Below are 27338 nucleotides of genomic sequence, written 5' to 3' on the forward strand. Positions count from 1 at the left end.
CAATCATTAACTTTTCATTGTAAAGTTGTAATTGATATTGTGGACCGTTAAACTCATGTATGGCCCCCATTGTTCTGTTGGACCACATATCTGTGGTCGTTTCAAAGTATTTCACCTGCTTGAGCTTGTGTTCAACACCTGCCTTATATTTCTTATACATTTCGGGAATTGCAAATTGTGTGAAATGAGTGCGAGATGGCAGCTGGTATCTTGTCAAGTGTTTGTATTAGTCTTTGGAAGCCGTCTTTATTGACAATGTGCCAGGCATCATATCCTAGCCTATATGATATGTGATTGTGTCTGTAATTCTTTCTCGGATCTTTTCTAATAAGGCACGACGTTTGCAAATGCTTGAACAATGGATACTTGTTCAGTCTGTTTGGGCTGGCTTTGATGTGTGCTTTTATTTGTTTTGATGGATTTTGTTTACATGCATTGATAATGTAGTTTTTTATGATGCTGTTTTAAGTGTTGGAACAGATTTGTGGTATTGTTCCGTTTCGTTGGAATTATAATTTCACAATTCTTGCAAGTTACCTTGCTTTGTGACTCATCCTCTCTCCTGAATCCAAAACACTCCCAAATGACTGACGTTGAATTTCTCTTTGGCACCAAATCATTTTTATTTTGATCCATATGTCATGTTCTTTCTTCCTGCTCGCCTATTCAGGTTTTCCCGCTCAACTTCGTAGTGCACGGAGTGACCTGCTTAACATCTTTCTCCCGCTCAGCTTAGCTGTAATTGCCAGGTGCGCTGCGTCAGCTCTGATTGGTTAACATTAAAATCATGTGCACAAGAACATATTCTGAATAAAAATCTAAATAAGTTATCAGATAAAATTGCAGCCTTATGCGGTTTAGAAATCTCATGTGCTTAAATTGCAGTCTTTCAAATTCAAATTTTTAATTTTTTGAATTGTGATTTTAAATTATTGGACAGCCCTAGTAAGAATATTACACAAGTAATTAGGCAAATATAGTGCATGTATGTTTGTTTCAAGCATTTTTATTTACAAAAAAATATAATCAATACAGAAGTTAAGGTAAATAACACTCTAAGTCCATCTCTCTCTCTCTCTCTCTCTCTCTCACTCTCTCTCACTCTCTCTCTCTCTCTCTCTCTCTCTCTCTCTCTCACTCACTCTCTCTCTCTCTCTCATGTTTATTGCATTACTTTACTTGGTTATACTATAATGATCTAGAGTTTGCTTTGTTTTGGCTTTAATGTTGGTGAATACCCAGATGCAGTAGATAAATAATTTAATATAATGTTGGTCATTGCGCTAGGCTAGACCTTCTGATTTGTCATCACTGAGATGTATACAGTACTCTACATCAGTGGTTCTCAAAGTGGGGGTTGCGACCCCCGATGTGGTAGAATTACCACATTTTATCCATAACATACTCAAGAACAAAACAGTAGTTAATAGTAATATTGTAAACATGTTATTAATAAACATAAAAAAAACAAGCCAACCAGCAGCCTTTTTTATTAGATTTTTAGTTTTTGACCCCTGAAGTGATTACGTAATATTAAAGACACAGCAAAAGCGTCAAATGTAGCACATTGATTTTATGGCTCCAGGTCAAACTTTCAGACACCTTTACGAGACTCACATACATAAAAAAAAAATAAAATAAATACATGCCACAATTGAACATGGAGTGGCATTCTCTAAAATTAAATGATGAAAACACTTGGGCCTACTGGGATGTGTGCACCGTTGTGTGCAAAGTTTATATATTTATAACTACCTGAGAGAATATTGGGGGTCGCGAGTCACTGGCATTGTTATTTTGGGGGTCGTGGGCTGAAAAGTTTGGGAATCCCTGATCTACATGATACATTTTGTGTTGTGGCAAAAAAAAAGATACACTTTTTTATTAGAAAAGAGTTTTTTTCTGTTTAGACAGTCAGCTTCAGAAATTTTTTATTTGTTTTTTAAAACACGCCTTGGTTTTTTTAAACTACACACTCATGCCATCAAACTATTGTATAAATGCAATATCACACTGGTAGCTTTTGTGGTATGGCTGTATCAGTAGTGCTGTGATTATAAAACTTGGCCCGTGGCCTCATCGCAATTGGTGGTTAGGATATTTCTTAAAACCATGAAAGAAATATCACAGTGAATTTAAGTGTCAACTGTATCTCATTTTGTTTGCACATACATGAAAATTCTCACCAGTCCACTCGTATCATAGGTGATTGTTATAATAATTACCTGATAGTATGAATGTCTCATTTTATAGAGGTGAGATAAAACTAGGAAGTGAGATATAGCAAGGTCTATTAATATATATATAAGAGAGAGAGAGAGAGAGAGAGAGAGAGAGAATGAGAAGGACAAATTGATCATAAGTGTACCACTGGAATCTGGTCATGTGTCTATAAAATGGCGGCCTTGATCCAACACTGCCATGCACAGACTCTGTCCTGTCGGTCATACACCTCCATATAGGACATGATTAATGACCCATGCCTGCGAGAGGATGCACTCATTAAAATCTTAATCAAAAGCCACACAGTTCTCCTCTGTTCTGCTTCGCCTCGCCATCAAGGCTGCAGCACAATTTCAGATCTGTTCATCTCATCTGCCTTTGAAAAAAAGGCCACTAATGTCACAAGTTAAAATGGCATAGAAGATAAAACATGCATCTGAAATGTCTGGATGCTGTGTATGCTTAAGATACTGTAAATATTTTCTCAGACTTCATCCTAAGATGAGAGCTTCAGTGTAAATTGTGAACTGATGTGTGGTTATGGCAATTTAATTCAGTGCATTGTAGGGAATAGTCTTTTTTTGTCTCAATTTGGTCTTGTTTGGAAAAACAATTTATGCCCGTAGCATGTTTGATGGTCGAGAAGAAGAAAGAATGTAAACATGTATACATAAATACATATGAAGAGTTCAGATACAAAAACCTCTAAGTGCCATCTAGAAATTCATTCTACAATGAGCATTTATCTCTGCCTCTTATGTTCATGTTAAGTTATTTCATGTTAAATTCAATGAAAATTACCTATTCTTTGCCATAAAAGTGAAATTACTGAATCCAAACCTAGGATGCCGAAGAAAAATGCTAATTTCAGATGGTACTTTCTTTCTTTCTTTCTTTCTTTCTTTCTTTCTTTCTTTCTTTCTTTCTTTCTTGCTTTATTTCTTGCTTTATTTTTTTCTTTCTTTCTTCATAGCCTAGGCAGGAAAAATACAGACAAATAAACTCCAATTTGCTGAATTACAGAAGCAGAGGTCGAGTTATCACAAATGTATCCAGTGCTTTGGGTGATGATTGATTCACTTAATGTCATTCAAATTAATTTCAAAGCAAGAAAGATACATTTCATTCAGCATAAGTGCTGCGGTCTCTAAAAGAAAAAAAAGAAAAAACCTTCTAATGTTTCATCATGACAGTTTGTTATTCGGTGTTTCTTAGCATTTTTACATTTTATGACTCGAGTAATAGCTGTATTATTCAATGCATTGGGAGGCTACAGACTATAAACTGTGACGAGAGGTCAGGGCCATGTTTGTTTATGTGTGTTGTCACTTTATTCTGGGTTTAATGTTGCCAGTGCAGATGTTTAGACTAGAATATGACCCTGCCATCCTAAATAGAACATTATGTCATTATTTACAATGAAGCGTCAACTTCCAAATCTCAGAGGTTAAGGGTTTGTTTATGTCTTCGCCTTGATAACAGTGCTCCCAGCTTAAATGCTTGCTGATCTCTCTGTAGCAGCCAGAATTTTTCATTCTGAGCTGTTCCCGCCAGAGACCCGTGTCATTTTTAAGCTCTCGTCCTTGAAAGTTCAATTTAGGCTGAAGCTTCTTGGCATGCCAGAATTTTGCCTCTGTAATTTTTCTGATTAATTCACAACACTTTCACCGTTCCCCTGTTAAGTCGCCAGTTCAGCTCCGATTTCATGGTCTGTACTGCTGTTTTATTTACATTCTCTGTTTGGCTATTCATCTCTTGCCTATAGATTTTAACTGTGGCATTTTGTGTGTTTTGGATGCATATGCAGTATCTGTGTTCACTGAACTGTGCTTATTGTTTTTAACGAGTGTCCATGTAAGTACACACACACACACACACACACACACACACACACACACACACACACACACACACACACACACACACACACACACACACACACACACACACACACACACACACACACAAACACACACACACACAGACACACACTATTGTGTGTAGATAGACAGAAAGATGACTAGGGCTGCATGGTATTTCAAGTATTAGAGATATATCAATATTTGTTTACTGCAATAAAGCATTAGACTAGTAATTCTTCATCTAATAGATAGCTATTAGGCTGAATATTAAAAAGATAAAGATAACTTTACATTTTTCTTGTTTTTATTGATTATTAGGCTGGCTTGTCAAAGCCAGACTACTGAAATGCTATTTAAACTTATTATTATATTTTTTATTATTCTTCTGAGACTAAATTTCTGACTCTATCTCCTCCTAGAGCTTTTGAGCTATTACCACCAAACTCGCTCCAGACCTCCAAACTATTCTGACTCGTGTTGCTATATCTCCTCAGACTGATCCGACTTTCAGTTTTCCGAAAAACGTCCCGGGACTGTCAAAAAAATCCCATAGGCTTAACATTGGATCAAACTTTGTGAGCTCATAACTCTGCGTCAGACTGTCACACATACTTCTAACTGGGCTCATTTAACTCAGACTATCAAACTGCCAATGACTGATCACCTTTAAACTTTCTAGCCACGCCCTAGCAACCACTTTTTGACCCTAGTAACTGTCCCATAGACTTCTATTCAAAAGACTCTCATTGACTTAACATGGGATCAAACTTTATGAGCTCATAACTCTGCATCAGACTGTCCTACAGACTAATGGCTGAGCTCATTTAACTCAGACTACCAAACTGCCAATAACTGATGAGCTTTTAACTTTCTAGCCACACCCCTAACTACCACATACTGCACCCTAGCAACTGTCCCGTAGACTTCCATTACAAAAGACTCTCATTGACTTAACTTGGGATCAAACTTTGTGAGCTCATAACTCTGCATCAGACTGTCATAGAGACTAATGGCTGAGCTCATTTAACTCAGTCTAGCCAGCAGCCAATCACTGATGGCCTTTTAACTTTCTAGCCACACCCCTAACTACCACATACTGCACCCTAGCAACTGTCCTATAGACTGTAATTAGCTGTGCTATTAAATGCTTATAATTCTAACATGCTAATGACATGCCAATCATGCTAGCAACATGCTACTCATATGCTAATCATGCTAATGACATGCTAACTCATACTGGAAACATGCTAATGACATGCTAATTTGTACTAGAATCATGCTAGTAACATGCTAATTCATACTAGACTCACGTTAATAACTGGCCTACATGCATATCTTTGCTTAGCAGTGTCCTATTGACTTGGGGGATGGCTCATCTGACTCAGACAACCAATGAACATCTCAATATGATAATGAAGCTCACAAGCCACGCCCCCAAATTGATTCCATAGACTTCCATTAAAATAGGCCAAGATGCATATCTTTGCATAGCAGTGTCATAGAGACATGGGAGTTTGTTCATTTGACTTAGACAGCCAACCACATTCAAGTTCACTCTGTAACCTCGCCCATAGCAACAAAACAGAGTACCCTAACAACCATTCATCAACAGCTATATCCCAGCATCGGAACATCGTAGAGACTTGGAGATTGGCTCGTTTGACTCATGCTAGCAAACGGAACTTCCTATATGCTACACATGCTAGCAGTGATTAGCTACATGCTAATATTGACTAGCCAAGTACTGTAACTTGCTAGAAATGCTTACTAAGTATAAATGTTTTATCAAGCATGTATGTGGGGCTTGCCTAGTAACCACCCAGGGTACCCTAGCAACTGCCTAGCAACCACCCAAATTACCCTAGCAACCGCCTAGCAACCACCTAGCAATGGCCTAGTAATGCCTTAGTAAGGGCCTAGCGACCACTCTGGACACCCTAGCAACCGCCTAGCAACGCCTTAGCAACCACTCAGAATACCCTAGCAACCACCTAGCAACACATTAGCAACCACCTAGCAACCACTTGGGACACCTTAGCAACCGCCTAGCAACACCTTAGCAACCACTCAGAACACCCTAGCAACTGCCTAGCAACGCCTTAGCAACCACCTAGCAAACACTCAGGACACCCTAGCAACGACTTAGCAACCACCTAGCAACCACTTGGGATACCTTAGCAACCGCCTAACAACACCTTAGCAACCACCTAGCAACCAGTCAGAACACCCTAGCAACCGCCTAGCAACATCTTAGCAACCACCTAACAACCACTCAGGACACCCTAGCAACGACTTAGCAACCACTCAGAATACCCTAGCAACCACCTAAGCATGCTATGTGACATGCTAATTCATACTAGAATCATGCTAGTAACATGCTAATTCATACTACAATCATGCTAATAACATGCTAATTTATGCTAGAATCTTGCTAACAACATGCTAATTCATGCTAGAATCATGCTAGTAACATGCTAATTTATACTAGAATCATGCTAGTAACATGCTATTTCATACCGAATTATGCTAATAACATGCTAATTTATACTATAATCATGCTAGTAACATGCTCATTCATACTAGAATCATGTTAGTAACATGCTAATTCATGCTAGAATCATGCTAATAACATGCTAATTCATACTGGAATCATGCTAGTAACATGCTAATTCATGCTAGAATCATGCTAATAACATGCTAATTCATACTAGAATCATGCTAATGACATGCTAATTCATACTAGACTCATGCTAGTAACATGCTAATTCATACTAGAATCATGCTAGTAACATGCTAATTCATGCTAGAATCATGCTAATAACATGCTAATTCATACTGGAATCATGCTAGTAACATGCTAATTCATGCTAGAATCATGCTAGTAACATGCTAATTCATACTGGAATCATGCTAGTAACATGCTAATTTATGCTAGAATCATGCTAATAACATGCTAATTCATACTGGAATCATGCTAGTAACATGCTAATTCATGCTAGAATCATGCTAATAACATGCTAATTCATACTAGAATCATGCTAGTTCATCCTAGAATCATGCTAGTAACATGCTAATTTATGCTAGAATCATGCTAGTAACATGCTAACTCATGCTAGAATCATGCTAATAACATGCTAACTCATACTAGAATCATGCTAATAACATGCTAATTCATACTAGAATCATGCTAATTCATACTAGAACCATGCTAGTAACATGCTAATTCATGCTAGTAACATGCTTATTCATGCTAGAATCATGCTAATAACATGCTAATTCATGCTAGAATCATGCTAATAACATGCTAATTTATACTAGAATCATGCTAGTAACATGCTAATTCATACTAGACTCATGCTAGTGACATGCTAATTCATACTAGAATCATGCTAGTGACAAGCTAGTTCATACTAGAATCTTGCTAATAACATGCTAATTCATGCTAGAATCATGCTAATAACATGCTAATTCATGCTAGAATCATGGTAGTAACATGCTAATTTTACTACAATCATGCTAATAACACACTAATTCATGCTAGAATTATGCTAGTAACATGCTAAATCGTGCTAGAATCATGCTAATTCATGCTAATAACATGCTAATCCATGCTAGAATCGTACTAATAAGATGCTAATTCATGCTAATAACATGCTAATCTATGCTAGAATCATGCTAATAACATGCTACTTATACTTTTTCAAACTGTTTTTAAACTAAATAAACTATTACCAACAGGCTTTGTCAAGCCAGCCTCAAAGTTTGTCTCGACGAACTTTACTGTCTAGTTATTTTTACATTTTGTATGTTGAAGTGATTTGTAACTATAGGTTTTCAAATAGAGAGAAAACTCTCAACTCTCAAAGCTGTCTTTGTATTGTTTCACAAGCTGTTTAAGATCTGTAACATCTCACTTGAGGTTTTTAATTTCAAATAATTTGAAAAAATAAGTGACTTTGAACTTGGCATGGTTGTTTGTGCCAGACAGGCTGGTATGAGTATTTCAGTACCTGCTGATTTGCTGGAGTTTTCACGCACAACCATCTCCAGGGTTTACAGTGAAAGGTCAGAAAAAGATAAAATATCCAGTGAGCAGCAGTTCTGTGGCTGCAAATGCTGCAAATGTTGATGCCAGAGGTCAGAGGAGAATGGCCAGACTGGTTTAAGCTGATAGAAAGGCAACAGTAACTCAAATAACCACTCATTACAACCGAGGTATGCAGAAAAGCATCACTGAATGCTCAACATGTCTAACCTTGAGGTGGATGGGCTACAGCAGCAGAAGACCACACCAGTTGCCAAGAAACTGTTCAGCTAAGAACAGGAAGCTAAGGCTACAATTTGCACAAGCTCACCAAAATTGGACAATGGATGATTGAAAAACATCGCCTGGTCTAGAGGAGTCTCAATTTCTGCAGCAACATCCAGATGGTAGGGTCAGAATTTGGCGTCAACAACCAGTCTTGTATCAATAGTTCAGGCTGGTGGTGGTGTAATGGTGTGGGGAATATTTTCTTGGCACACTTTGAGCCCATTAGAGCTAATTGAGCATCATGTCAACGCCACAGCCTACCTAAGTATTGTTGCTGACCATGTCCATCCCGTTTATGACCACAGTGTGCCCATCTTCTGACTGCTATTTCCAGTAACAACGCATCATGTCATAAAGCTCAAATTATCTCAGACTAGTTTCTTGAACACGACAATGAGTTCACTGTACTCAAATGGTCTCCACAGTCACCAGAGCTAAATCCAATAGAGCACCTTTGGGATGTGGTGGAATGCAAGAATTGCATCATGGATATGCAACCGACAAATCTGCAGCAACTGTGGTCAATATGGACAAAAATCTCTGAGGAATATTTCCACTACCTTGTTGAATCTATGCCACAAAGGATTAAGGCAGTTCTGAAGGCAAATTGGTGCCCATCCTGGTACTAGTAAGCCCTATGATAGACTTTGAACAGACAAAGATAGACATATATATATTGAAAGATGGATGGATGGATGGATGAGTTTAAGTGTAAAGAGTTTGCAGATAGATGGATGAATGGTCATGCAGAAAGATTAGTTTTTTTCCCTAGTATATGATTTGATTGCTTGCGGCTGAAAGGACGTCCGCTGCGTAAAAACGTGCTGGATAAGTTGGTGGTTCATTCCGCTGTGGCGACCCTGGATTAATAAAGGGGCTAAGCCGACAAGAAAATTAATGAATGAATGATTTGATTGCATATTCTCAAAGATGGATTTACATTATTTGATAAATGTTTATTGATTATTATTTGTACATTTCATGCTGTTTAATACATGTGATTGTAACATCTCACATGAGACTTTGATTCACAAATATTTTGTTTGTTTATTTATTTATTTATTTATTTATTTATACAGAGATACAAATTGTACATTGCCTTTCATTTTAAAAATACCAATATATTAATTTTGGTAATATTAACCAGACCTAAGATGTACTTTGAACAGGCAAAGGCAGACATATTGAAAAAGATGGATGGATAGATATGAGTGCAGATACCGATGGATAGAGAGTTTTGCAGATGGATGTTTGGTCATTTAGATAGATATGTTCTCTTTTTTTCTTTTCTTCCGGTATATGATCAACTGTCCTAGATTCTTCCACCGTCCTGTTGTTCTCATCTCTCCATAGCTTTTTCTCCATCATATCCCCCATCTTTCTCTCTGGGGAGGCTAGTTCTTCTGTGAAGGGGAAGGAATCAGCTAGCTGAGCCTGAGGAGAGGGAGGCAGGATCTGCTCTGAGCCCTGAGGGCCGCTCTTCTCCTCCAGTGCCTGTAATGAATGGAAAGTCTGACCTGGTTGTGCTACAGCCTGGGCTCATATTGACCCGGTTCTCCTCCACACCATCGTGCATCATCTCACTGCTGTGGTGTTAGAGCAGCCCCAGGGTCCTCCTTTAACCAGCCCTCTCTCCGTGTGTGACGCTGTTGCAGAAATACACAATGTCGCTAGACCTTAAATCAGTGCTCTGAAAGGCCCCCGCAGCTCGACGGCTGACCACATAACCCACTCCAGACATCACAACAAAGCTTTCCAGTGCACGGCTGCTGGAATAAAAGAAGGTCAGATGCAGAAAATGGAAATTTTTTTTTTGACTTGATAGAGATTTGAACATGCATATTCGATAATCGGACGTTCTTTCTTTCTTTCTTTCTTTCTTTCTTTCTTTCTTTCTTTCTTTCTTTCTTTCTTTCTTTCTTTCTTTCTTTCTTTCTTTCTTTCTTTCTTTCTTTCTTTCTTTCTTTCCAATAATGATGTCAAATTACAATCATTTTTGATAGATTTTTTGGTTGTGTTGGAATGTAACCAAAATACAACGTCTGATAGATGTCATAGTGGTAACATTCACACAATGTCAAGGTGTAACATTATTAGGCGTTGATATTTAGTTGATTTTAGGTTGATTTTGGGTTGGACATTGGACATTGACATCAGCTTGACGTTGGGCTCTGATGTCAATCGGATTTTTATTTCCAAACAAAATCCAACGTCCCCACAACAGTGCGGTATACGTTGAGTTACAATATCAATATGTTATTTTCATTAACTTATTCACTTATATGAGAAAAAGGATTTCTCCATCAATCCGAAGCTCAGTCCGTTTTATATTCAGCCAAGTAAAGCGCTCCCATTCGAAGCCATTAATGGACTCAGTGATGGAATGTTTTCTTTAGCTCATAATGAGGCCTTTATAAACATTAAATATCCGCTTCTAATCAACAGACACTGGAGGCGAATCTTAAAATGACCTTATAGCCTCCATTAATGAATCCGTATTAAGCCGGTGTCGCATGCTTTGTCTCTCTCGTTCTTTTAAGCGAGTGTTTTGCTGTAAATAATTATGTTAGGTGACCTGATTTTTAAAAATCTTTTCTCTGCATATTCAATTATTTTGCAGTATGAGCAGGAAAGCTAGTGGTCGTGCTGTTATGTAATGATCTGTTGCTGTAGAGAAAAATCATCCTGTGCGCACACCACATCTGACCGTCCCTTGGGCAGTGCACTTCTCCTCCAATCAAGCTAATGCGGGAGGAACAACGTGGAGAGAGCGCTTGTTGAGGGGGGACAAGAGCAGGCCGAATTTGTTCTGACCGCACTTAGTAAAACAGACAGGCTCAGAGGGGCCGGCTGAAGCTCTGACTGAGCTCAGGTATAATAATTGTGTGCGCTTGTTGAGGGAGGCTGACTGCAGCTGGACTAGTGTGGGTGAATTTACTTTTAATTAATGTCTAATTACTGTCAACTCACTTTCACGGTAAAACCATGCCTTCATGTCTGAAGTTAGAATGGCACTGGTGTCAAACTTGGCCTTTGTGGGTAGAGCACACACTCTGAAGGATCGCAGGATGACAGGTGAAGCTAAATAATTAATGAAAAAGTCCTGCAAACAGCTGTGCTCACTCCACACAAAACATACTGCAGTTTTCTAAATAATTTGTGGGTACGTTTACATGGACACCAATACTCAAATTTTATTATGATTAAGATAATACTCTGATTAAGAGTCAAACGTGTAAAAAGCGATTTTTGATTACCTTAATTTGATTAAGTTCATAATTGAACTAAACAGAAACGGAATTAAGACACGTTGAGTATTCCTATTTTAGTCGCATCATTGAAGTGCAGTACAAACATGTAAACACCTTAATCAAACTATTACCTGTGTAGGATTTTCGCTGCATTTTGTGACAGGATAGTCTATACACACACGGCTGTTTGACACTATTCTCTGCACCTATTGAATTAGTAAATGACCACATACAATGCAAAATGCTGTTTTTTTTTTTCATTTGCCTTTTAATTGCATTAAAACAACACTCTTCCACCAGTCCTTTCTTTATACTCTCATCCAATGCCTCAGTTTGTCATGTGGGTATTAACAATATGTTACCAAATTAAAGTGAAACTGCTGTACTGCAGGTAAAGTCAAATAATTACAAATTTAGCACCCAAAATTATAATTAAATAATAATAATAATAAGTCTCATTTTGAAAAGACCAGTGTACTACTAATATTTCTAATAATAATGATATAACTAACTGTTATTGTTATTATAATAATAAGGTTACATTTAAGCACAGTACAAAATTTTTTATCATTTATAAGAAAATGTTTTATATTTTTGCTAAATTATTTATAATCATTTATGGTCCGCATTTCTATGGGCATTATTTAACGATTGTTTGATGCAAAGTTCAGTGTTTATTTGAAGTGAAATGTAACATCATGAACGTCTTTAATATTACTTTTGATTAGTGTAATTGATTTTCTAAATACGAGTTGGTGTAGTATGTGTGAGTGTAATATGTGTAACTATAATAATGAAGTGTAAGAATGAATGAATCAATGAATCAATCAATGAATCAATGAATCAATGAATCAATCAATCAATCAATCAATCAATCAATCAATCAATCAAACAAACAAACAAACAAACAAACATGCATGCAGCAATTTGTAAAATTTTGTACCATTTTAATTTAATGGCTAATTTGAAATATGCATGAATTTTTACAGTCTCATTCAAACATTTTGGTATGACTTGCTCGTCCTCAAATAATGGTGGGGTTTGCGAGCATGCCTCCTTTCAATTTAAAAATCATGTTTTTGTATTAAAGAATTCCTATCAATTCATGAGAAATAGAGACTTTTCTGACTATGTAAAATTGTTACATCCCATGTGAAGTCTGGTCTGGTCTGGTCTGGTCTGGTCTGTTCTAGTCTGGTTTGTCCATCCATCCATCCATCCATTCATCCATCCATCCATCCATCCATCCATCCATCCATCAATTCATACATCTATTCATACATCCATACATACATCCAAACATTCATACATTCATACATACATCCAAACATTTTCCTTTAGCTTAGCCCCTTATTTATTAGGGTTTGCCACAGCGGAATGAACCACCAGCTATTCCATCAAATGTTTTATACAGCGGATGCCCTACCAGCCACAACCCAGTACTGGGAAACACCCTTACACTCTCATTCACATAAACAGTTTAGCATACCTAATTTACCTACACAGCATGTCTTTGGGCTGTGGGGAAACCAGGACAAAACCCACGCCAACACAGGGAGAACATGCAAACTCCACACAGAAATTCCAACTGGCCCAGCCAGGACTCGAACCAGCGACTTTCTTGCTGTGAGGCGAAAAGTGCCAACCACCGAGCTACTGTCCCACCCCATGCATACATACATAAATAAGAAGAATGGTTATTTCAGTTGACCCAAAAAAATTAAACAAGTATATTTTTAATTAAACTAATCAAATTATAAATATAATCACAAGTTATTTACATGAAACAGTGGGGTATAATAATGTGATTGCATTAATACATTCACATTTAAAAAAAAAATTCTCAAATGAAATTAAAAATATACTGTATGAAGTATTTTAGCATTGAAATAAGGCCTGAAGTATAGCATCTCAGTGTTCTTTGGATTTGAATAGATTAGTTCTGTTATTTGTGTGTGTGTTTGTGTGTTTTTGTGTGTGTTGTGTGTGTGTGTGTGTGTGTGTGTGTGTGTGTGTGTGTGTGTGTGTGTGTGTGTGTGTGTGTGTGTGTGTGTGTGTGTGTGTGCGTGTGTGTGTGTGTGTGTGTGTGAGAGAGAGAGTGTGTGTGATATGATCGGGACAGGCTGCGTTCGGCTCCCTGTTTTTTCCGCAGCACATCCAGGCATCTGTGATTATCCTCTCACGGCCACAGAGGGAGCTTTTCTCACTCTGTCTGCGATAATGAGGGAGAGACTCGCTATGCCCTCAAGTCATTTCCTTTCTCCTCCCCCTTATCCTTTCTTTCACTCTATCACTCATTCTTCACCAGCATCATGACTCCACTCCTCCACACATCTCGGTTCCTGCTCCACTATTTCATCTGTGATTATGGCTAAAATGACAGCTTCCTCTCTTTGTTTAGATGCTTTTCCTTTGTTTTGTTTATGAATGCACCATGCAGCCTAAGTTTGCCCCCTGTAGTTTCAAAGAACGAATTTAGTTCTTTAAAATTTAGAGTTTTGACATAATGACTGAATATGATAAACTACAATGCACTGTTAAATGTATAAAAACTGTTCATAAAAAAAATATTTGTATGAATTTTGATGATTTCTGTAATTAAATTATCCTGTTTCCAGTAATGTCAGAGAAATTTTGAGAAATCTGTCAATTTAATCAGTGTTATTGTATAAAAATTGTGCATAACTGGAAGCATTCATCAATATGTTCTAAATTTTTGACTCTGTGTACTCTATAAATAGTAAATGACGGTACTGACCACACATGTAACAAGATAAGATGCCACTGTGCTGCCAAAACTTCTTTAGTCAGTAAGATTCTCACCGAAAAAGATTTGCCAGTGACCATCTTGGCTATTTTTGGTCCACTAACTACACCAGCACCAAACCAGCACTAACAATTCACACTGGTCATTTTAACAAGGAATATCAACCAACACTTTTGGAAATATGTGCCTGTAGCAGAAAAGTTTTGCGGACAAAATGATATTGCATTGCTTACTGCACATTTCTGGGCAACTTCAAAGTGAAATGTCCAGTAAGTGGCTCCAATAGTGCATGTTCAGTTTTCACAGAACAAGATAAGCTTGTGGTAATATTTTATTAATTGTTACATGCATCTATCAGAGCAGTTTGGTATTTAAATGGCTAAACGTCAATGCTTTACTGTATTTGGAAATAAAATTGCATCTATACTAAACCTAAGGATAAGTTTTAAAGAAATAAAAAGTAAAAAAGCTGAAGCAAGCATACTGTACAACACATATGCAATAACAGTATATACCGGTTGAGCTACTGAGCAAGTTTACTTAAAATGTACTGTAAATAGATTATGAAAATGGTGGTAGACATGTTTTGAGATGATTGAGTATCATATTATTTTTGAAGTTGTGCAGAAGCGAGTAGTCTCCATGATTTTAATTGGGATAAAGAAAAATAAACTGTTGGAGTTTTACTGCCTCCAGTGTTTAATGGCTCCATTTTATCTAAAAACAGCTGCACATTTTTATATATGTACATGTACAACCATTTTTTCCCTAAAAGCTTAGGAACAGCAGGTTAATCATTTAAATAATCGATTGATTTGTCTTGTATTGACAGGTGAAGGACTATACGGCTGTTAAGACCCCCACCTAGCGGACTGATCTGATCATCGGGCTGCAGCAGCTGTCATGGATCTGAAGGAGCGCAGGCATCGTACACTGACACACGGTCGCTGTGCTAAAGATTTCCAGTTCACCACCTCCTCCCTGGACAATGACGATTGCCGCGTACCCACCCAGAAATCCTACAGCTCCAGCGAGACCCTGAAGGCCTTCGATCATGACTCGCGCCTTCATTATGGCGGATGTGTGGCTGACCTGGTGCACCATGAAGCAGACGAGTTCACCAGACAAGGAGGTAATGCAACAAAGTATACACATAATTATGGATACAGTACAGTATATACAGTGCTCACAGTCTCAGAATACAAATCTTGTGTATGCAATAGATAGTTTCAATATAAAAATCCTATAACAAATAGTGGCTTGTTTGTAAATGAATCACTGCTGAATTGAAGAGAACAAGGTCATTTTGATGTGGTATATGTAAGGGATGAAGTACAACCAGGCCGTTGTTATCGCAGAATAAAGAAAGACAGGCTAATATTGTATAATACTGAACAAGTAAACAATTATCTGAATGTACTTTATTCCACTTATTAAATAGCTACTTGCTACAAAATGTACAAATGATACACAAAACCTTGTTCTGAACCATAATAGATTTTTTATTGTTTAATTAAGTGCAAAACTGACAGAAAGAAAAATGGCTAATGGAGCATACACTAACCTACATTTTACTCAGTCACAAGATGGCACCAAACAGTCAAAACAGTGGCCTAACAGACAAGCGTATTATTATGGTTGATGGTCAAGATGATTCGAAGTATCCAGATGAGCCTCTGTTATTAGTTTCAGTGGTTGTTATCTGGGAATAACAAACCTTGGAATATTGTGACTGAACAATTAAACTGTCTTTTAATTAGAGCTTAGATCAGGCCCAAAAAAGAAACCCGACCCCACCCATGCATCTTGTGTTCGAGCCCGACCCGGTCCGATACATTAACTGTAATTATGAGCCCAAGCCTGATTTAAACCCGACTATTTTTAACTTGTGGACCGCTTTATAACAGATGTTCTCAATTACAATTCTGAGTTGTTTGAACTACAAGAATTAGTTTAGATTTACTTTATTGAATGATGCAAAAACGGTGAAGCATTTAAACTGCATTGTTTGTTTATTCCGAATGGATCGTAACAAAAGAGGACATTGAAAGCTGACTATCAACCGTTTTTTCCCTGCCATGGGAAGCATGCTTCTTAACATGTGTCTGTTCATCCTAGAAGTGGCTGTTTTTATGCCTCTTTCACACCGCACGCGTGAGCAGCGCATTTTTTTTGCCATCTATGTTAACGGATAAATATTAGAGGTTTTATACCGCATACAGAAACAGCACATCAGTGCGGAGCTTGAGCAGAGGTAAAGCACCAGTTCCATGATCATTTTGGCGCTGAGTGTAATTTTTTTCTGTTCATGCTCAATTTAAGTGACAGTGCATTGATAATGACCAAAACACATTAAATGACAGTAAAAATGAGCAATTTTACCCAATAAATGCATCGATGAGATCCTCTGATTTTCGAGTCAAGTGTAGGCTCAGGCTCGGGCAGAGAATCTAAACTCCACTGTTGATCTTAAATGTTACAGATAGTAATGTGTCATAATGTGGTTTAAAAACCTTACGTTAAATAAATGCAAATCACCTGTGACTCATGAGTAGGCCCACATGAATCTGCGCGTGCAGAAATTCATAGATTTCCGCAGATTTTTCACCCATCATTAAGTCAATGTTTTTGCTTACGTAAATGTGTGTATATTTATATTTATTCAGCTTTTACATGAATTTCCCTTATTGATATATAATAACAGTAATAATAAAATGATTATATGATTTATTTACAATACAGTTTGTAAAGTATTATTTTCTGTCTTTAAGTAGTTATAATGTATAGGAGACTTGCTTGTATAGCAATTTATTTTTATAGAAGATATAATTGGATTTGCATCGTGAACATTAAATAAAAGTTAAAAAGCAAGTTTTTTTTTATTTCATACATTACGTTTCTAGTTATGATACTCAAAATTCTCAGCAGAGCTAGCAAAAAATGTCTGTAGATTCTGTCTGGCCCTACTAATGAGCTATGGACAAGTGGTTATTTATAGATTATTTTATGTTTATGAATGTCACAGGGGTGCAAATGATGAACACTGTTGCATAGAAGAAAATCATTACATGTTATAGTTAATCTGATTTTGCTCTAGCTTATTGTGTGGTCTAATTGTATAGGGCAATTTAACCATGTCACTAGAAGTAAATTAAAGGCACTAAAGTCAAACATGCTGGCAGCATGCTGTAAAACAGGGGTTCTCAACTGGTTTGGCCATGGGACCCACATTTTTACATGGTCATCAGGCCGCGGCCCAAATTTTTAGGAACTATAATACAATTTTAGGAATTATAATTAATTTGTATTTATATGTTAACATACACAAGTAGTGACAGATAAATCATAAGAAAATCACCAAGACTTACAAATAAACAATATTTTATTGCTGTCATTTAACAAAATGTATCAAATTATAGAAATATTACAGAGTAAAAATGACAAATACTGTAAACAGTGGTTAGGGTAATGATAGGTTCAGTTACCATGAACTAAACTGAACTGTTAATAAAACATGTTGTCTGGGTTCTAAATGTCGTTTTAATTCAGAAGGTTTCATGTTTTCTTTTGAGAGCACCTCACTACATATGACACTGAGGCTTTAGGTGTTTTTTGTCGTCAAAATATGTAAATCCATACTTTACATATTTGGGGTCGCACTTGCGCTTCGACATAATTGTTGCTATAATGAAATTAAATTTCACATGTCAAACTGTAGGGTTTTTGCGCATGCATTTCAAAATAAAAGTCCAGTATAAGCAAAATAAGTTAAATTAAACTTTTGTTTTCTTTTTTTGACCACACACTCCGCGACCCACTGAAAATGTTTCCATGACCCACTTTTGGGTCTCAACCCACCAGTTGAGAAACACTGCTGTAAAAGACTACAGAAATGTCACTTTCATTACATTAACTATGACCTTTGCCTCAATAAATTCTTAATTTGCAACTTGTTAATAGGTACTGGTTAGGTTTAGGTATTGCGTAGGGTTTTGGAATGCACAGTAAGATCATGCAGAGTATGTACTTTGTAAGTACTAATAAACAGCCAGTATCTTAATATTGAGCAAGTAATAAGCTACTAGTAAATACTGATAATTGGTTCATACAGTAAGCTAAATTGTTGTGTATATTGTGACTATTTTGAGGGATGTAAGCTCAAACAATGGTCCCAATGTATTTACTGTTTTACATGTTTAATTTCTACAGCTTCCGACAATTCAAAAAGAGCTATATATTGGATAAATAATGTCATGATAGCGGTTTTAACTTTAAGATATGATTGAATTGCCTCTTGTTGTAGTTATGAAATAGTTTAATTACAAGGAGGAGATGTTTTTGGGCAAATGGCATGACCACATTAAAATGGTCTATATAACACATGTAGATATAACATAAATGATTTTCGGTAACAGCAAGAAGATTGCTGGTTTGAGACTTGGCTGGGTCAGTTGGCATTTCTGTGTGGGGTTTGCATGTCCTCCCCGTGTTTGCTTGGGTCTCCTCCGGATGCTCTGGTTTCCTTTACAAGTTCAAAGACATGTGGTATAGGTGAATTGGTGTTACAAACCCCTGATATTAATCTAAGGGATAGTGGGGTTTAAATAAAATAAAATATATTTATATAAACAGTGAATGAGTGGAAAGACAACCAAAGTAATGCCAAAAAAATGTGTGCTTTTATTTACAATCCCAAAGTGAACAACAACAACGAATTAATCAAAAATAAGAAAAAGTAAGGCAAAAATATACTATTTACAATATGTAAAACACTGAGACAAATAAAGACGGGGAAAAACAAGAGAGCTGGCAGAAGGGACGCAGGCGGCGCTAAAGAAATGAAAAGAACAAAACCCAAACTAAATCTAACTCCCCAGAGCCATCTAGCTAACTAACAATGTGGAAAACAGTATAATTAACACACGAAGATCTTCCGAGACCTAACTATCTACTCTATCTATCTATCCAAAAAATACAAGGAGTGGCATTGCCCCTAACCTAGTGTACTAGACAGCAGAGTAGTCCTATGTGTTGCGAAATGTATGTCATGTGACCTTCTTACCTGTCCGCTTCGTCCAAGCCTCGTAAACAATGATAAACTAAGAACGATGTACGAATAACGGACGGATTACGTGCACACAGAAACGAGCAACAACAAAACACAGTTAGACGGGTTATTTCTAAACGAACGTGATAAATACAAACAAACGACAAAGCAGAGAAAGAGAAAAATGCAAGGAAGGGAAGGCGAGTGGTATGTCGCGCGCTTTTAACACGGGTGGTCTTTGCTTATTGGATGTGACGTAAGAGTGACGTAACCGGGGAGGATTGACAGACAGCTGAATGGACCAATGAACCGAACCTGAGAATACATGAAAGCAGATATGGGAGAACAGAGTGAGAGAGAGAGAGAAAAAAACACAGAGAAACAGAGCACAAAAAAGACAAATACATAACAATTGGGTATGCTAAAATTGCATGAGTGTGAATTAGTGTGTATGGATATTTCCCAGTGATGGGTTGCAGTTGGAAGGGCATCTGTTGCGTAAAACATCTGCTGAATAAGTTGGCGGTTCATTCCGCTGTGACAACCCCAGATTAATAAAGGGACTAAACCGAAAAAAGAATGAATGAATGATTTTCAATTTAATTTAAGATCAACGAAAACAAAATCACACTACAATATATCTATATCATATAACTTTGTTTTAAAGTTCAGTGTGTTGTACGGAGCAGGTGTGAAACCTAAAAACCCAGTAGTTCAGTTAACAGTGTATTCTGTTGCAGGCCGTGTCACCGCACATGTAAGGTAGCTAATCCGTCTGCTCTGTGTTTACGCTTGCTGCTGGAGAGAACTGCAACCCGAGCTCAATGCGCTTTCTTAAGTTTCAGGAAGTACCTCATCCGCCCCCTGCTGCTTCAAAAGTGCCACCTATTCCCAGCAGATGTTCGTCAGCCTGATGCCACTGATCCGCCGTCACCTGCTCAGTCTTAGCCATCTTATAGCTTACGCTAGTCGACCCACTTCTTGCCTCGGGCTGAAGACTTGTTGCTGACTCTCTGCAGGGATGTTCGGCACAGTGCCAAACTGCAGATGCATGCTAAAATAGCTGGAGACTTTTGATGGTTGTGGATTCAAATAGAAGACGACTGACTTACTAGCTCAAATCTGAGTGATTGGTTTAGATGCAGTGCCCCCTTTTTTAATCTTTGCGTTTTACATTTCTCTATTTAATATCTGCATTATGCTGATAAGGAAAGTCAGCTGCCTAACCTGAAGGAGAGGAAAGGAAACATTAATTGAAGATGTGTTGTGGAAAGTGTTAATTTAGTTAATGTTACAGTTTTTTATAGTTCTTTTTTAGTTTTCATATAGTTTTTATCAATACACCATTTTTGAATGACTAAAATTATGACTTGTGCATAAATAAATAAATAAATAAATACATAACTAAATAAATAAACAATCAAAAAATAAGTAAAAAACACCAGCATGTTTGGATGGGACCATTTTTCATATCCCATTTTAACTTGCTGAACTACAAAGTAAAGGGACTAAATATCTCAGCACTAGTATAATGAGTTTCCTAAAATGTTCTTCCTCTCATCTAACACAGCATATGAAAACTACATAAACTTTTTTTTTTTTTTTTTGTTAATGACTTATTGTTCTTGAACAAACAAATACACAACAATTACAAGATGTTCTTGCTGCAGCCTGTAGCAGGATGACACACTGCATTGCAATACCCATTCTACTGTGATGGTTAGTGTAGGTATAGACACTATTAACTGTGAGGGTTTTGTTTAGGGTTGGGGTTGGTATAAACATTAATAATACACAATGTAATGGGCAATTTAATAATTAATTTAAATAATTTTCGTTTCTGGGGTGGCGCAGTGAGTAGCGTTGTCACCTCACAGCAAGGATGGTTCAAGCTTCGGCTGGGTCAATTGGCATTTTTCTGTGTAGTTGGCATGTTCTCTCCATGTTCGTGTGTGATTGAGAGTGTATGAGTGTTTCCCAGTGATGGGTTGCAGCTGGAAGGGCATCTGCTGTGTGAAACATATGCTGGATAAGTTGGCGGTTCATTTCATTATGGCGAGCCCTGATGAAAACATGAAAATGAATGAATGAATGAATTAATTCTCATTTCTAACAACAACTGCTTACACATGCTGGTCCACATCAGATTGGACCTGACTGCCATCGTGCTACAGGCTGCAGTAAGGACACACTCAAAATGTATAGCAAAGTTGTGTCACCTTTTTTGAGATTTGTCACATATATATATATATTTTTTTGCAGTGAATGTAAACAGCTAGGAACGAAGTTGCATTTGTCCAAATATATTTTATCTATGCATTAACTCTTATAGTGACAGCAACCCAATGTTCCCGCTGCTATCTATCAATAATAACAATATAAATTAAATTAATAATAGCAACAACAACAACAATAACAAGCAAGCAAACATACATAAACAAACAAACAAACAAACAAACAAACAAATAAATAAATAAATAAATAAATAAATAAATATGAGATTAAAACAGGACACATATGAGAACTAAATTTGTATATTATTATATTATAAATAAAATAAAATAAAATAAAATAAAATAAAATAAAATAAAATAAAATAAGATAATAAATAAATAAATAAATAAATAAATAAATAAATAAATAAATAAATAAATAAATAAATTAAAAAAATGCAGTTCTTATTCTAATTACTTTATTTTATTTGTATATATATAATGTATGTATTTGCACTTTCCATATTTAGCAGGTCAATTGTTTTTGTACTACATCAATATATTATTTCTAAAAAGACTGGAATAATAGCTGCAAAAAATTCTGCAATTCTACCCCATGAATAAATTACAATTTTAAAATATATTCTGAGAGAAAAGCTTTATTTGAACTGTTTTAACAGCCTAAAAAAAGGAAGCAACAGAGGAAGAACAAAGAGAGAGAGAGAAAAAGGCCGTTGTGTTGGAAGTGCTGTGGCGTCATAATGAACAGGCTGCTGTGGATCCGGAGCGGAGCTGTGCTCGGGTCATCTTTGAAAGAGGCAGTGTCAGGCCTGCAAGTCGTCCTCTGCGTGAGCCGCTGCCGGTGCTGCATTGATTGCACCCAAATGGATTTCAACTCGATGTCATTGATCAGCGCCAGGCCGCGTTTCCAGAGTGAAAGAGGAAGGCAAACCCGCTGGAGAGATCGCAGCCTCTTTTTTTTCTCTCCCTCCATTCAACTGTGTCTTGCCACAGCACTTAGACACTGACAGCAGATCCCAGAGCTCACGCAGCCTGGGGTGGTGCGGCCTCTGTTCCCTCTGGACGAGCGCTGACAGCGACACTGAGCCAGAATTATGGGTAGGTGTAGAACTGAACTGAGGGAGGACAGATAGACGGACTGACAAGAGCGGTGGCTGTGGAGAAGCAGAGAGTTGGTGGCATCAGACAGTAGATTCGATTTGAACATTGTGAGGGTTGAAGTGTGGGTGTGTCTACTGAGATATATTGTATGTACACTGTCGATTTAGATCAGTTAGATGTTTTAGTCTTTAAGACGCTTATTCTGCTCACCAAGGTTGAATTTATTTATTATAGATTTATTTATAGTAAAATCTGTAAAATTATGAATTTTTATTCAAATTTTAGAGAGAGGAGGCTTGTTCTTTATCCTCACACAGATGGTCTGTTTAACTCACTAGTGCAACTGTTTAACTGTTTAACTCCGCCATGCAAATAGCTAATGCGTCATGATTAGACACAACTGACTTTTAAAGGGAATGTGAGATGAGACTTTGATTGGTTTCAATTGTTTCTAACTACTTAACTTAAAAAAAAAGTAAATCCAAGAAATCATCTTTGAAGCATTTTTTTCAGTTTGGATTCGGAGACGCCCTTAATGCTTTTGCACCATTTGCTTTAGACTTTTTGCCTAGATCGTTAAAATAGAGCCCATAGTTACTGCTGTATTTAATTGTACCAAGTAATTCAATTCAATTTATATACACAGCAGTTAATGTGACTTAAAATAAAGTGTAACCAAATAGGAACAATGTATTACAAATATTCTTATCATGGTTATTATGGTAGATTTCGTGGTGGTTGTAATTTGGATAGGAGGGTTACCATCTTCTCCAACCACAAACTACCCCCCCGGTCGTCAAATTTTTGGCACTCAACTTCTTGAGGCTGTGTCGACTCACTGACTACAGATGCATTCGTGGGAAGTGTTGCCACTGGAGACTAACAGTGTGCAAGGGCCATATGTAACAGCACTCAAAGGGCACTGCCAAATTACGCTCCTCTCTCCCGCTCACTCACACAGTCATCTCGGCCCACGAGAACGCTTGCGCCGAGAGGAAGCCCAATATTACTTTTCAACTTTTTAAGAGAGCTATTTTCTGTCCGAGTGAACAGTCCAACCTTTCGCTCGTACTCCATTTTGGTGTTTGTGGACGCCGTGTGCTCCTAATGCTCCTCAGAGTCGTGCTGTTTTCAGATTTCACTCTCACTCTCACTGCTCCATACTTTAAGTCTCTTTGCTCTGTGGGATATGAAAGGACATGTTCACAGGTCAGAAGTGTCATTTGAAAAGCTTTAATACCTTACAGTACTTAAAAGCATGCATACATATTTTTGTAATCTTTAAATATATATTATTTCTTATACTAAATCATTTTAACAGTTGCAACTGTTGTAATAATAATAATAGCAATAATAATAAAAATTTCATTTATTGTTTTTATTTATTGTCATATTATTTTTATCCATTGTTTTTTTTTATAAAAAAAGTACATACTTTTTCTTTTGTTACATAATGACTTTACACTTAAATATTGTGCTTATAGGCTTATAGTGTTTTATTCATGTATATAGGTTTGCATTTTTTCTATTATATTTAATTTATTTAGTTTTGAGTAATTAAGTTGTGTCATTTGCAAAGTTCTTACTTAAAAGCTAAATAGTAAATTATTAATAACTTTGTACTTTCTTTGACATTTAAGATTAACAAACGTTAAACATCAATTAATAATATATTTCTTTATACTAATGAATAAATAGGGAATTACATCTTTGATGAAAATAATCACTCAGAACAAAACCTTTAAAAATAAATTCAAATGTATTAAGTTGTTACTTTTTATCATGTTATTCATTGTATTTATTTTTGTTTAATATTTTACAAAAAAATAAATAAAATAAATATTAAAACAAAATTAAATTAGATTAAATTAAAAATCATATAAAATAAATTACAAAAACTAAATAAAATAAATAAATAATAATATGAAATAAATAAATATTAAAACAAAACAAATAAAACAAAACAAAGTAAAATAAAATAAAAATAAAACAAAACAAAATAATAAAAAATAATTAAAACAAAACAAAATAAAAAATAAATCTGATCAAATCAAAACAAAGTAAAATAAAATAAATAATAAAAAAAACTAAATGAAAAAAAAACAAAGCAAAATAAAATTAAAATAAAATAATAAACAAAATAATAAAAAAAATAATATAATAAAATTATATAAAACAAAATAAAATAAATAAAACAAAACAAAGCAAAGGAAAACAAAACATGTTTGATTGCCATAATCTTTCAGAGTATATTTTCCTTCTTGCAGGAACTAGTTTAGAATTACATGGTTATACGTTTCCTTTTTGTTTTCTTTTTCCTTCTTTTCTTTTCTTTACTTTTCTTTTCCTTTTTTTCTTTTTTTTCTACTTCTTTACTTCGTCTTTTAATCATTAATTAATTAATTAATTTATTTGTTTGTACTTTCCATTTAATTGAACTAAATCAGTCAAATGGCCTTAATTGATTGAACTAAATCAGTCAAATAGTCGTAAATGACATTGTATTGAATTGCTGGGGGGAGATAGATTCCTAGTATATCTTAGTCTGATTATAATTGATCTGGCCACTTATTTCTCTAAACAGATGTGTTAGACATCTCAGTAATGGTCCCTCTCAGGTGAAAATGAAAACTGAGCTGGGCTCTTTGGCTCACGGGTGGCTCTCAGCGTATGGTCCGGCTGTGAGCGCTGGGCCAGTTGATCGAATCTTCCATCACTCTCTGCCCCTCTACATCTTCACACCCCTGCAGGCCCACATCTGTGTCTACAGAAGCACATCTGTGTCTGCACAGGCCTTCAGTTAACATAAAGCTTTTCTTTTTTTATTGTCGTAAGTTTCTGTTGCACTTCAGTGTTTGTGTTGAGGAAACAAGTCATGGCACAACAATTTTATCTCTTTGAAAGCACCTGGTATAACTCATTGAAAACAGTAATTCAAAATAGTTCATTACATTAAATTACTTATAAAAGTAAGAGTAGTAGACTGTCTGCTTAAAGGAAGAGTTCAACCAAATGTGAAAATTATGTGATCATTTACGTACTCTCCATTTGTTCCAATCCTGCTTGAGTGTTTTTTTCCATCGAAAATTTGTTTATTTCACGTTAAAGTCTATGAAAAGGAATTATTTGCTGTAAAAGTGAAATTATTGAACCTACACACAAGAGCCTGATAAAAATTATTTAAAAAAAATCGAAAGTTTTAGATGACATTGAGTTTTTTTTCGCATCTAAACTCTTCATTTATTGGTTAATTACATGTATAATTAGTGCATTTAGTATATATATATATATATATATATATATATATATATATATATATATATATATACTGTATATTATGTAATTTGAGCATACGAATCTCTTTGCTTGCAAGCCGATTTCCTCTGTTAGTGCACAAAAATTCTTGAAAGCCTTATTAATATTATTAATAAGAATTAAATTATTATTATTATTATTAGTTGTAGTAGTAGTATTTGTATTAATATTAGTTTTAGTATTGTGTATTTAGTGCTTACTTGCTAAGTTTACATTGTCAAACAAAATAAAAATGTTTAAATAAATTGACAGCCCTACCTAAATATATATATTTTTTCTATTGATAGTTTAACTGCAATTCATAAGAAAAAAGAAAGGAGAAAAAAAATAACCTTTGAAGCAATCAACATCCCTTCCTGACTGTATTAAATGGACATCTGGAAGGTTTTATAGACAGTCATCACTTGTCAACAAACTCAGAATGACAATTAGTTGCCGACTAATGAGTTTCACGCCAGGGGCTTTAGCAGTCTCTCAGGGGTGTTTATTTGGATCGGATTTGATCCTGGATTTGAGCGTTGCTTCTTGTTCCAAACGTCACAGGCTGTGTTGTGGATTTCAGAGGACCACGGCGCCCTGCCTAACCCCTAATTCCTTCTTTATGAGCGAACTCAAACAAGCACAGCATTCTCCGCGATTCGAGTCGTCTTCTGTTTAGAAGCCCTTCAGCAGTTGGTTTGTGTCATAGTACACGACTTTTCCCTCTCCATCCATTTCTCATCACCCCACAGCTGCTGTTTTGATCTGGAATTAGCTGTCAAGTCACACTTTTTCATTTATTATTTTATTTTGTTGATTCAGTGCTTTGTTGCTGTATCGCAATAAATCTGCGCAGGACAAGATCAAAGGGAGAAGAAAAGAACCTGGCAGGTATTAAAACCAAAAGACTGTGAGATTAAATGCAGTCTCTCCATCTCTGTCCTCGTCACATTGTGTTTCTCGTTGGCCTGTAGCCTCGTCCACTCTCCAAAACACCCTGCAACTCTTTTCACATCAGCCTTGAGACAGCTGAGAGTTTTCTCGTTTGCTCATTGATGGCTTGGGAATTGGTTTCAAGTGTCCCTGAAGCTTCCAGACGCTCTTCTGTCTGTAACCGCTTGTCAAGTCATACAAGCAAAGCGGTTCATTTCAAGGCAAAGATTTTTTTTTACGCCTCGGGTATTTAATTAACCCCAGACACATCAGACATCAACAAGCTCAAGCAGTGTGATTCTTGGGGAAATAAA

General features: G+C 36.3%; 1 protein-coding gene across 10 annotated transcripts in view; it reads left to right on the plus strand.

Moving 5' to 3' along the window:
• Window positions 1-27338, plus strand: part of tenm2a (teneurin transmembrane protein 2a) — a 1216147-nt gene that overhangs the window by 746725 nt on the left and 442084 nt on the right. For all 10 annotated transcript variants that reach the window (XM_087281568.2, XM_087281560.1, XM_087281559.1 and 7 more), the window contains one exon: window positions 15248-15547. In XM_087281568.2, the coding sequence (XP_087137694.1) occupies window positions 15319-15547 (229 nt within the window). In that variant the 5' untranslated portion in view covers window positions 15248-15318. The remainder of the gene's footprint in view (window positions 1-15247; window positions 15548-27338) is intronic.

The sequence above is a fragment of the Danio rerio genome, chromosome 14, assembly GCF_052040795.2.
Source record: "Danio rerio strain M-AB ecotype USA chromosome 14, GRCz13ab, whole genome shotgun sequence".
Taxonomy (NCBI): Eukaryota; Metazoa; Chordata; class Actinopteri; order Cypriniformes; family Danionidae; genus Danio; species Danio rerio.